Source organism: Thamnophis sirtalis, unplaced genomic scaffold (genome assembly GCF_051295495.1).
Source record: "Thamnophis sirtalis isolate CommonGarterSnake01/CBP01778 unplaced genomic scaffold, rThaSir2_p1.2 scaffold_9, whole genome shotgun sequence".
NCBI classification, from domain to species: Eukaryota; Metazoa; Chordata; class Lepidosauria; order Squamata; family Natricidae; genus Thamnophis; species Thamnophis sirtalis.
This window is the reverse complement of record NW_028261389.1, coordinates 42,996,649-43,010,537: the sequence shown is the minus strand read 5'-3', so window position 1 is coordinate 43,010,537 and position 13,889 is coordinate 42,996,649. Positions and strand designations below refer to the sequence as shown.

General features: G+C 32.6%; 1 protein-coding gene across 1 annotated transcript in view; it reads left to right on the top strand.

Annotated features, from left to right (window-relative positions):
* Positions 1–13,889, top strand: part of NAV3 (neuron navigator 3) — a 354,382-nt gene that overhangs the window by 219,564 nt on the left and 120,929 nt on the right. Inside the window, exons 5-6 of the mRNA XM_087723408.1 lie at positions 1,167–1,350; positions 10,625–10,693. Coding sequence (XP_087579534.1) covers positions 1,167–1,350; positions 10,625–10,693 — 253 coding nt within the window. The remainder of the gene's footprint in view (positions 1–1,166; positions 1,351–10,624; positions 10,694–13,889) is intronic.

The following is a 13,889-nucleotide window of genomic DNA, read 5'->3' as shown; positions in this document are numbered from 1 at the left end:
CAGGGACTGGAAAAAATGCCCTACAGATTTTTATTATTTGATCATAAAGAAGGTGTGATTAAACATAAGAAACATTTTAACTAGGTATTTTTATTTTTTTATGAGAAATTGATGAAATTCTCAAATATATCTGCTGGTATAATTTCTGAGGAACTAACAATACATTTTGATGTAAAAACCAGACGTGAATAAATAGAAGGCAAAATAATTATTATACCAATATAATAATGAATGAGAATGTAGTGAGTTTTGGTTCTATCATTAGACACAGTGAGGCAATTGACTCTCATAGTTAATGCTCAACACCAGGAATTAACAGTGGGATATTGAGAACATATTTTATGATCTCAAAACAGTTCTTTATCTCAGAAGCAACTTAGATAAAAATAAGCTAAAGATAAAGATTTAACTACTTCTCTGGTCATCCTCTATACCCATAAATGTGTAGGTATTAAGTATGCGATTGGATTTTTACTGTTTCCAACATGAAAACTCCTCTTTGTTGCAAAGTTAAATCTCCTTATCTTGCAATTCTTAAAGTGTGAAGATATTAGTTCAGACAAAGGCAATCCGTAACTTGGTCTCCAGTAACTTAAAGCTTCAAAAATCATAAGCAGCAGTTTGATTTGGGTTTGGAAACACATTTAACCAGTATAATCCAAGACATGAATGGACTGGATATCCTTCTGAATGGTTCTGGATTGTCTACTGAAACAGCCCAATATAGAAATGTATGCAATGGTCCAGCAGAATTTAGTATTGTATGTATATCTGAAGGAAGGCACAATACCACTTTCTTTACAGGATTATGAAATTATCATCCAACAGCAACAACTGTAAATAATCATCACATTGAAATTATACAAAATTATTACCTTTTGAGTAGTGATTATGTGCTATTAATGTGTTTGAATATATTTATGGTGGATAAATTTGGTGTTATTATCCAGTAAGTACTTTATAAGAGTTCAGTATATGATATAAAATTTATGTCTAATATCCAATATGAAACAAGATATTCCATTATAAAAATCTCTAAACACCTTGTCATATTAAATTCAAATATGACAATTTGTAGAACTGAAACAATGGATAATGTCCATTAGGCACATCTGTGAAGGAAAGCTAATTTCGATATTTTCATTTCCTTCTTTTTGTCTGTGCAGAAATAAGAAATGGAAATTTGAAAGCCATTTTAGGACTGTTTTTCAGTTTGTCTCGTTATAAACAGCAGCAGCACCAACAACAGCAGTACTATCAGTCCTTGGTAGAGCTACAGCAACACATCTCTCATTCTCCGAATCCTCCTGAAAGTGGCCAATCCAAAACTCAGCAAGATATGCAGTCCAGGTAGGTCAGATTATTTCCTTAATCAAATTTTACCTGAGATTGCTTTCTTTATGCAACAAATCTTTTCAAGCTCCACAAAAGAAAAGAAAACTGAAACTGTGACGCTAATGAAGTCTTAAGTGGAAGTAAGCCTTTTGTAAATGTTCAGAGAACTGTAATTGCTTAAAACAGTTTATAAACTATTATTAAAAGAGTTTATAAACTATTATTCAGATATTTTTTAGGCATTTAACTTTTTTCCCTTTGTTGGCAATGAGATTAAATTGGCTGTTGAAAACTCACTGCTTATACTGAAGCCCGATGATGCTTCATCTAAAGGAAGCTCATTTTAAGGAAATTGATTTCTGAAATTAGTAAAGAAAGGAAGATAATCTTAGGATATTTTCTTGAAAGAGGGTACATTCTTAATTTTATCATAATTTCTGTTTGCTGAACATAACATAAAAAGTCTTTTGTTCCTCTGTTTTTAAATTCCTTTTATTTCAAACCTAAAATGATGTGATCATGTTTTTCTCCAGATAGTTTTTTCCTCAAAGGGGTTTGGGTGCTACCATTGTGGATGAATGGTATATGTTGTATGAGTGGGGGATTACAAAGCAAAACATTTTTTTTAAATCATGAAGCTCCCCACAGTGAATGCAAACCAGCTATTGCTTATCTAAATACAACAATCAGATGGCAGGAATGGAGCTGCTGTTAAGTATCCTAGCACTTAGTGGATCAGATTTTTAGAAAGAGAAAGAGAAATTTTAAAATAGAGGAAAATATAATAAAGCAGTGTTTCCTCCATCAAAAACAATTTTTTTGTTTTGTATAATTATACAATTAGAGGTCAAATATATATTTTAGCTAATTTATTTTTCTGTTAAGCAATAACACAAGCTATAATTTTTTTAAATTATGTTTCTTTTGTGTTCTGACATTCAAAATCTTAATGATGACTGAATCTTTTTCTTCACATTGAAATCATTCAGATAAGAGCGTGGATTAAAAATAAACACATACATTTTCTGTTGGCTTTACTTATAATTATTTATATAAAAATTGTGATATGATTTGAATTGTAATATGGCAAGCTTGCTGGACTGTGGTGGGATTAAGAGTTTTAGGAACTTTAAGTTCATGGTTCAATGAAGAAAAGAGTGTTGCAAAACTCCTGCACACATATCTTGCTGGTTTTAAATTCTTAGTATATCAACCTTCCTTTAAAATGTATGGAACCAAAACACACATCAGAATGATTTCATGAGTAGGAATTGCATTGCTTTTTAAAGCTAATTGAATATATACAGTATTTTTTTTCATTTACCATACTATCTTCATGTTTTTTTCCACCTGAAATGAACTATTTCTTCAATATTTTTTAAAACAAAAGCCTTTTAAACTAATTGTTTTCTTTTCAAAGGACAATTACAGATGATCTCTGGTTTGCCTGAAGTTTTCTTTTAAAGTTTCAGGTAGATAAATGGGGAGATAAATGGAGAGCAGGAATGTTGGGAAGAGATCAAAAGGACCGTTGAGTGATGAAAAAATGGAGGGTGGAACTTTTAAATTCACTATCTGTTTAAAATGATTGATGTGTCAATTTTAATTTAATTTAATTTCCTTGCTAACATACATTTTTTGATATTCATACACTCTATTTCCCATAATGTTTATGTTGGTGTTTCTCAAACTTGACAACCTTAAGCTTTATTACCCAACCTGTGATCTAGTGGGTTACTGTTTCAGAGAGATTTTTTTTTACCTAGACAAAGAAACACAATGACTATGGGATGGCAAAAAAGCAGTGTGAGTGGGAAAAATTCCACTCTTCTATTGGTTTCCTAGTTGAATTGCCTCAATCAATCAATCCTTCCTTCCTTCCTTCCTTCCTTCCTTCCTTCCTTCCTTCCATCCATCCATCCATCCATCCATCCATCCATCTTTCCCTCCCTCCCTCTTCCAGGTGGAGAGTGAGTGAGGGGGAGTGTGGGTTAGAAATGGTACCTGGGATGGGTTAGGCTGAGAGAGAGTGTCTGGCCCAAGGTGGTTTTCATGGCTTTCATGGCTCAGAGTATACAGATGACCTGCTGCCAAGGCAATTCTGGAAATTGAAGTCCACACAGCTTAAAGTTCTCAAGGTTGTCAAACACTGGTTTATTTGAATATTTATTGTACAACCAGCACTTAGACGAATGTATATATTATTGGAGATAGGTTTCATTAGGATTAAGTAAAATATAACAGCCAACACTATATTGCACTTTTTCTTTAAAGGTTTAATGATAAATAAAGATGCTTTATGTGGCTTTAATTATTTTTCTAAATCAGGTAATTCAATTTAATAATTACAGCTAATAAAACAAAACATTGTTCATATTCATTCTGACTTATTAAGAATTATTGAATATAAATACAACTGTGCTTCTGCTTCTGCATGAGGAATTGGAAATACTTTTAGTATTGCTTCTAGTTGAGCTCTTGTAAGCATAGCTATGCTTATGCTTCCACCATATATAGAAACAGCCCATGCTTTTCAAAGGACTATGTTTGTGATAACTGGAAATATCTTTCTTTCTATGATCCTGGATGTTAAAAGAAAGAAGGTCAATTCATTGTTTCTGTAAAGTTAAAATCAGTAACTACCTCCCCCCAGTGTATCTTTTACTGATATCTGTGATGAAGTTAATTTTTTCATTGCATTAAGAAAGTTGAAGAATAATGAACAACATGCATTTTTAAAATGACAAATGAAGCATTCAATTCAGACATCATCACTTAATACAAGAATCTACCAGATGTGCCAATACTGACCAAAATGTCTTAAGAATTATAATTCACAAAAGTATGTATAACTAAAGCCTTCCTACTCTTGGAGCCTGAATTTTACCAGCTGAGGGCTTTGTATGACAACAATAATCTTCATTGTGCCTGAGCAGACATTCTCAAAATACATCAAGGAGTCAGACAGTATTTTAAATATACCAGATTGATACCCACTGCAATCATAATATGTCCAGCTGTCCATCTCATGATGAGAAAATGTTGCATAAAATTAAAAAACACAACAATAGCAAGCTTATTTGTAACTGTATTTCTTGACAGCTTCTCTTTCTATCTTATCTGAAGGCTTCTTAGACTATTCCCCTAAGCTGCTGTTCCTTATGGGTGTATCATCTCCCACAAAAGCCATTACTTCACAGCTATATAAAATTGTGAAACTACAGTATATAATTGTTATATGTATATAACAAGGATATGTATACTGGTGCAAACATATTGTAAATAAAATGCTTTCATTTAAACAGCTTAACACCTTAATTGCAGAAGATTCATAAAGTAAGACCTCCCACAAATGATTGTTTATCCAAGGAAATGTAAAATACAAATTTGACCACAGAGGTATCATATTTGAAAATGGAAACCACAGTGGTTTCGAATCCTGGCAGTCATAATTCTAAGAGACCTCAAAGACATCAAAATAAGAATCATAACTAGCCGGCTGCTTTGTTGGCAGGATCAATAATATTCAATCTATGCAACAGAGATAAAAACAGAGATAAATATATAGAGACTGATATATAAATAAAAGCTCTCTTACTATGTGATGACTTTCCAACTACCCACATACTGAAAGAAAAACACACATTTATGGGTTAGACAGAAACTGATTAGAGAGCTGTCAGCAAAATCCTAAAATATAGATACACTAACATTTTGACCTGTAGACATAGTGGTAACAACTTGAGATTCATATGGATCTGATTAATTCATTAGTTTAGTATGTATTACTTTAAATATGCAGTGCATTTAGTTTGTGAAACTAGAAGTCATTTTTTCAATGTAGTTGATACATGAATACTAAAATCCACTGGATCAGCAGCTTTGTGAAGTTTGTCATGTTAACAGCTAGCAAGTTTAATAAATGAAGTAGTCATGAAATGGAAACAATCTTGAAAATATTTTATATGTATTATGCTTTGACTGCCAAATACCATGTGTTCAGTCATACTAGTAGGGCGAGAATAATGTCATAAATTAAGTCTAGCATTTCATTACTGTGTGAGCAACAGTGGTGGGTGTTGTTATTGTTTTTACAACATTCTTGCCTCAAAAGCAAGCAATTGTTTCGTTCTGCCTACATCCCTGGTTTAAAAGTTTGAGGGTAGAATGAAAAGTAAGGCCTCCAATGTATAAATTGCCAACAGATGGCAGTACTGATATGCTAAAAACTCTGTCATGGTATTAATCTTTTTTTCTCCAGGTCAACTGGCAAGGATGTTTCTGTGAGAAAAAAGTTGTCTTGTTATTATTTATGAAATGAAAGCCTACATGACCACTTGTCAATTCACTTTAACCAGCATATTGTAATTGCATTTTTAAAAGCTGAAATAGTCTTTCCAATTCAAATCCAACATCAGATACAAATTGTGTATGACACTGGCTATGTTGACATGAATAATGTCTGATACTGAGTCAAAAAAAATGAAAAGTTGATGAACGGGCCCTCTGCCTCTCTCCTCCCAATCTTGCCCTGCCAGGTTCTGGCAGGACTTGGGCTTGCTCCCCACTCACATGTCACCCATTGCACACTTACTTTTTCAAGACCTCTACATGCCATGTTAGGGAAGGAGGGCAAGCTAATCATCACCGGGCTATGTGGCTGCTTCCTGGAAGTGGCCATCAGTGGTGCACTCACAATTTCTTGCCGAAATGGTGGCTACTTTCAGGAGGCTGCTGTAGGGACCAGGATGAACTGTTTCATGCTCTTTCCCTAATGTGATCTGTGCCGTTTCTGATTTAAAATTATTATTTTCAGTAACATTCTGCCAATGAATTTCTTTTCCATTTCTCTTTAAGTATTTCTCTTTAAGTTTCAAGGATGTTTAATTATTATAAGGATCTTTATATCAGTCTTTTAATCTTTTTCTTACCTCTACAAATACATCAAACACAACACATATTAGTACTATTATAAATAAATAGGAATTACAATACTGGGTTACAGGTTGAAATCCTTATTAAATATTATTTTGTTTATTTTCCATCTCCATTTTCTTTGGGACCCGAGAAAGCATCTCCAGTCAACACTTCTAGGCTAATCAAGATAGATTAAAATCCTCTGCTTTCTAGGTAATTTTCTTATGTTTCCAGTATTTTCCTAAATAGATTTAGGAAAATTCACTGAATGTTGTAAAACATCCATATAGAGAAAGGTGCATGCTGAAGTGAGTGTAATACCTCAAACTACACCCCCCACATCCTTTATGGCCATTGTAGGTCTCCTACAAGAGTGACACTGTCACTCTTTTATTGCAACTCTGATAAAATAAAGTATTACTTCTGTATGTAATTCTGAGAAATATGGTTTTCATTGGGTTTTTTTTCTCCATTGTAATCTTAATAGCTAAACACAAACATTGATGACTAAAATTTACAGGAAAATTTGTTTTATTATTCTACCTACCAGCAATTGATAACATTATTAGATTATTTCTAGTGTTTATCTGTCATATATTACATGAATGGGATTACAAGGTTGATACTTTTTAAAGAAACAAAACCTGAATTCCATGAACTTAGGCCACTCAACATGAAATCAATTTATTAGATGTTTTCAAAGAAACTATTGTGCCATACCCAAATTAGGGAATTATCTTTATTTAATTTCTTCTGTAAGTAGTCATAAATGACATATCATTAACAGTAAATAAAATATTCAAATACTCATAAAACTAGAATTAATGAGGCAACTACTTAAGGAAATTAGGAACATTTTGCTAGCCTCAAGGATATTAAATAAAAAACGTACATTTATTTACAATTAGTTTAACTTTTAAAACAAGCCCTCTATGCTTTAATTATTTAGAAAAAATAATACTGGGTTAGGTATTATATTCAGAAGCTCTGTAAAATAAAACAGGCAGCAGTTTAAAATAGTTAAAATTACACACTGCATACTTAATAGTATTTAGTCACAGTATTAAGTTTAAGTTAAGTTTATGCAGGAATCAAATAAGTCCTTTGCTCTATTGTTGAAAATCCTGTGTAGATGAAGAAAAGGAAATTAGTTTTCCTCTCCATTCATGTACCTTGGCTTTTGGCTTAAGAGTAATTAAAGATGAAAAGAGCAATTAGTCCCTATTTTACAACAATGTGTAATACCTTTCAACTTCACCCATCTGCAAATTTGCAAAGTATATCTGATAGATTAGATAGATAGATAGATAGATAGATAGATAGATAGATAGATAGATAGATAGACAGACAAACAGATAGACAGACATGTATATGTATGTATATATCTATATCTATATCTATATCTATATCTATATCTATATCTATATCTATATCTATATCTATATCTATATCTATATCTATATCTATATCTATATCTATATCTATATCTATATCTATATCTATATCTATATCTATATCTATATCTATATCTATATCTATATCTATCGATCGATCGATCGATCTACCTACCTACCTACCTACCTACCTACCTACCTACCTACCTACCTACCTACCTACCTATCTATCTATCTATCTATCTATCTATCTATCTATCTATCTATATCTATCATCTATCTGAAGGTAGGAGCTTTTGGAAAAGCCAGTTGCTGGTAAAATTGTCTGTGTGGGCAGGAAGGATGAATCTGGTAGTAGATAGATGAAAGAGTAGTAGTGATAACTTAGAGAACATAAGTTCATGTGCCTACAGTGTACTGCTCATAAGAGAACCTAAAAACTTACATGATGCTATTCTATCCTAGAAACTGAAATAACATTCATCTTTTAACTTGCTTGTACTTCTGCATACGGAAGGAAGGCCATTTTAGCTTTTGGGCAGTAGGAAACATGAATATGAAAATATGAAAGAAAAGAAATAGTCTGAGGCAAAGTGAAAATATTTTTCTTTGTCATTCCTCAGGAAGTATGCCTCTTAAGTTATAGGATCCCTTAAATTAAAATCCCAAATAGGTAAGGCTTCCTACCAAATCTGATATTAAGGTTCTACAGATATGGAACAACTCAGAATGTTAAAAACAATCAGTCCTAGAGACAGAAAGTAAGTCTTCAAACTTTTAGTGATGTTAAATATCCTTAGATTATTAAAATGAGTCTTGAGACTCATTAACTTTTGAAGTTAAATTAAAATATTAAGATATACCCATACCTTAATTCTTTCTATGTGTAGGTCTATCTTTATTACCTATGAAGCTATAAATATGATTTCATTGAATAATTTGAAAAGAGAGATTACAGATAGATAGATGATAGATAGATAGATAGATAGATAGATAGATAATTACAAATAATAAAATAACATTTTTGTTTTTACATTGAGGAAGCTATCTACCCTTTTAGCTTACTAGCCTATGAAATTAGCACTGCATGCTGTTTCAATCTAATTAAGCAATTTATTTAGTGCATTAACCTAGTCTAAAAATAATTTGTAGTGTTTACAATCAATATTTTCTTTCCTTATGGTGTTTGTTTCCTGAGTTTCAGGTTGAAAATAGATTATTTTATTGCAAAATAAGCTGTACCTCAACCACCCTCAACACAGTTATTTTAGTCCCCTTCTCCAATGCAAAGCAATCCCCTTGCTGCTTAGCTTTAATTCCACATAGAAGCATTTTCTGTTCCCAAAAGAATACAGAAAACCATCCCTTACCTCTTAACATTGAAATTAAATGTCCGTTTTTGCTGATGTGAAATATGATCACATAAAAGTGACTGATTTATATAAATTGTTTCTCATGGAACAGGTTTTTGTGGTTTGCCTTGTTTTTGATTAAGTTACTGTCAAGTAAATAAGCAAATTAATGCTGAATCAAGCTGTCTTGCCATTCTCTTTTTTCTTTCTGTGTTCTTCACTCTTGTTTCCTACTGTAGCACTGTTACTTTGGAAAAAATACCAAAGTTTAAATAGTTCTTTAGCCATGTCCTTTGAGTTTTTTATGACACTTTCCAAGTTTTTGCCTTTTTGTTTAATGCTAAATATCTAGACTATAGCTCTGCTTTGTTTGCTATTTCTAATAGAAACAGAATTTGCCAATCCTAGGCATTAAGTCAAAGCAATTTGGATAAAGCTCAGCTCGGCAGAATTTTTCTGATTTTCACTTCAGTCCTTGCCTGCCTGCCTGCTCCTTCTGTATATCTCAGCGAAATTTCAATCAGCTCTCTAGTGGTTTTTTAAAAAAAATTTTTTAGAAGAGTGAAATTTTCAGCTTGAGGCTTTTTTAAAAAAACCAGCATTCTGACACAGTGTGATTAAAAAAGAAGTTGACCAAAGAATGAATTATCTATTAATATCACATCCTTGGTTGTTTAATATATCAAACAAAGTCATGTCACTTGTCATTTTCATCACTTTTCAATTAGCTTTATAACATTCTTGTCAATGCTAGTCCAGCACCTGTTTTCATCTTTAACATTCTATTTCACTGTTTACCAGCATGAGATGTGCTTATAATACATAATGATCAATTCCTTGACTAAGGATATTTCCACAGCAGTAAGAGTTGGATTATTTTGGATGACTGGTTTATTTTATAACAGTATGATCACTTTGGCAGTGGAACCAAATGCTTAGAAAGGTGGTGAATGTACTCAAAGTTAGTTTGCTCAGTGTGCTATAGTGGAGTTTGGATTGCCTTCTGATGCTTTAAGTTGGATTCCTACATTGAGCACAGAATGGATTTGATAGTCTAAATAGCTTCTTCTGACTCAATGAATGTATTAAATAGTTGGAAAATGATCTGCAGAGTATGATAATGAAGATTCATAGCTCTACCTGCTTCTGGGCGAAGTCATACTGATTCTTTGCCATTTCTAAAATATGCACAGTTTTTAGTCTTAAAATGCTATATAACATTCTCAATGATCTGAAAGTCATGGTCTATTGGTGCTCTTGAATGAGTATCTTTTAAAATATTTTAATCTTCACTTTATATAAACAATAGAGTGCTACACTGAAGGGTCCTTTGACCATAAAAGCAGGTAGAGAATTCAGCAGTGATTTCAGAAGTGTTTTAAAGCAATTACAATATTTGAGAGGATGTTTCTCTATAAGCTAAAGTAGTACAAAGAACGGCTCATTACATCGTAATGTGTATTTTAGAAACTCTGTCTATTAACATTACATTTGATTCTTTAATTTGCTTTCTAGTCATGTTCTATCCATGTTCTGCATTAACTCATCAGTTGGTGGTAAGTTTGTGCTTTTTATGCATATTCAACAACATTCTTTAATTCAATTTCTCTGTTTCTTCTCATGCAGTCTGACAGCCAGATATACAACTCAGTCTAATCACAGTGGAATTGCAACCAGTCAAAAAAAGCTTTCTAGGTCAGTTAACATCTCTAATTTATTGCTTGCTAGTGATGCTTAATAGAGTCACTGCCCACTGGCATTTTTATTCTCTAACCCACAATAGATATTAAGGTAGTTCATTATAATATTTCAGGTGTAGGTTTTACAGGATGTTCTGTTGGTTAGTGGAAAACTGACCATGTCTACAGTAAAGAATCTACAGAAGGATAGTTGTACTAGAGATATCCTTATGATGCAGCTTAGCAATGTAACATAAATATTTCAAAGGACTTGTTCAGTGTCTATTGGCAATTTAGATTCAAAAGCTCTGAATTCAATTTAAATTGAAGGTTGAATTTGTTTAACCTAAGACGCCTTGGTCTTTATGTTCTTCAGAAATGTTGAATCACTGCAGTATGAGCATTAGCTGGGAATAATAGCAATTTAGACTAGAACCAATTTTCCAGATAGAGAATAAGCTCCTCTCATTGAAAGGTGTCCAAGTGCAAATTGTATAGCCACGTGTCTAGGACGCGATACTTTAATTCCATGTACCAAACAAGTTTTAGATTTTGCATCCTAACTGCCTACATCCAAGTCTAGGATTTAGAATTTTAAATTGTACTCTAGCACCTTTGGAGGGAAAACAGTTGGGAAAAGGCTTGAAATATATATAGTTTAGCTGTGCTTCAGAACCTTGTTTGCAACTGATGGTTGCTTGTTAGTCTCATTTCTAGGCTTGTCTATTCTGGTCACAGTGGTTGGATTTTCATATTTTCACATGGCATTAATTCAGATAATTGTTTTTTCTTTTACCTTGATTTGTTGAATAAACTATGTATGTTCAATTTTGCACCTATACCAAGCCAAAATGCTAGGTTCATACATTATAACCACTAAAAAATAGATTTAGTTGACTACTAGAGTTCTCATCCAACTCAACAACCCCCCCCCCCATTTTTTTCATTTATCGGCCTAGCCAGAAAGAAGAGAAACTGAATTGTGTACTAGTACTTTATTCTGGAATACTACAAAAGAAACCAGCCCTGTGTAAAATAGAACAGTCTGTGGGCTTGTAAATAGAAATGCACAACTGTCTTCTAAATTTGTTTTCCATTATCATTTTTCACATAAAGGAAGATTAGAAAAGACTCTGGCCTTGCACTAAAGCATTAGAAAAGACTCTGGCCTTGCACTAAAGCACACATTCTACAAGTAAAACAGATTGAGATCCTGAAGTGTCCAAGCTGGAATAGGAAATACTCCTTGATTCTAGAATCCCTGTCAATCTGTGTAGATAGGGTACTTATGTTGTATATTAAAAGTGTACTTGAATAAAAACAATTTGTGCTTTTCCAGTGCATATCAAAGACACTTAAAAAGGTTTTAATAAAATGAAGTATTTAGAGGCAAGCATAATTTCTGTGAAAGAGGCTAGAAGCAAAACATATTTTCAGTGGAAATTGTACAGCTCTGAATAGCCTGAATGTCATTATATAACCCTGTCACTCTGCCAAGTTTTGTAGCTTTCTTACTTAGAATCACTACTTTCAGTTCATTTATTTCCTAAAGGAAGACACCTGGTTCCTCCTTTTGTGTTCAGTCTGTGTTGATTATGTGTATTCCTTGAAAAACAGTTCATTACTGGCTATCAGTTGGGTAGTCCATGAATAAGTCATTCTGTCCAAGTTGCTAAGATAACACGAAATGAGTTATACCAGAGTGCAGTTGTTGGGCACCTGTGGTCATAGGTTTTCAGTCTCATTTCTTACGGACTCTCTTGTCTCATTCACAATTTGTTCTGTCTGGAAATTAACAGTTGTTATTTGTCCAACAGTATAAATTTATAAGGGTGTTTTGTAAACTTCTAATCAAAAGTATGTTTTTTTGTAAATTATTGTTGCTTTAAACTTTGCATTTCCTTACTTGCTTAAAATGATTCTATGGGTGGAATATCCATAAATAGACTTAATATATTTATTTATTCAATTTATATATTGTGAATATTTTATATATTTTATATATTTTATATTTCACATGGATTTTAACATAGTGAAATATAATTAACTTTGTAGTTGGATATTTTGTAAAATTACTGTATCTAAAAAAAATCTAGAAATGAAACAATCTGCTCTTCTTGTCGCATACACAAAAATAACTCAGGGTGACTGTCAGAGCATATCCTCCTGAAAGCTAAACACTGATTCAGTTTATATCGTAGTAATCAAATATGAAATGGAAATATTAATAAGCAGTTGCAAATTCAAGACTGTGTTTTTATAATGTATAATTTCTATGTAGAAAAATGTCAGGGTTTTCGGAAGGGGATATAATTAAAAGGCAGACAGGGTGAAATGTTAAAGTATGTTTTTTTTCTATTTATGCTGTGCTATCTTTCAGTTATTGCTAATGGTGATAGGGTTTTTTATTTTGTTTTTTAACAAAAGTATCTGACTTCAATATTAGTAAAATTCCATCGATGCTGCAAAATCTCTACATTTACAGGTATGTCTATGGACATAATTTGAAGTTGTCTAAAAAAATTTATCACTAAACCAGGCCATGCTATACATTATACATAGCATAAGGTGAGTTTGTAGACAGTGGCATTTTTATTAAGTTTACTAACCAGGAAGTTTCAGATGGTGGCAGCAAACACCAACACATGCAATATTTGACTGGAACTGTGGTGAATGGTTCATTTTAATACAGCAATTTTTATTTCCAGACAAAAGCTTCTCAACCACAGAAATCAGTAATCTCATCATCAAATAAAACAGGATAAAGAACACAGGGTATTATGGTGCCTTAAACCTTACATATTTATTATTTATCAATGCCACAAGTATCTTTGTTGTTTTTGCCATCGTAGCTACCCTGCTGTCATACATGTATTTATATAAGAAAAGAGTTTACACAGTCTATTCCTCAAATAAACGCTCCACTAAGATAGACTTTTATTCTTTTAGAAAAAAATTGGAAAAAATTGAATTGCATATGAAGCATCCAGGGACTCATTTGTGCACTGTGAATGGAAAATGCAAAGGGTCCTTGTGTGTTTGTGATCCTATACAACATCTATCCTCGATTTGTGCCTTTTGAAACTGATAACTCCATGGCAGTGGCTAACTAACCTTGAAGCACATGAAAGTTTGTTGTTGTTAATGAGGTCTATGAATTTATTTATGAATTCCATGTTACCTTTCACATGTTTGCAACTGCAACACATTTA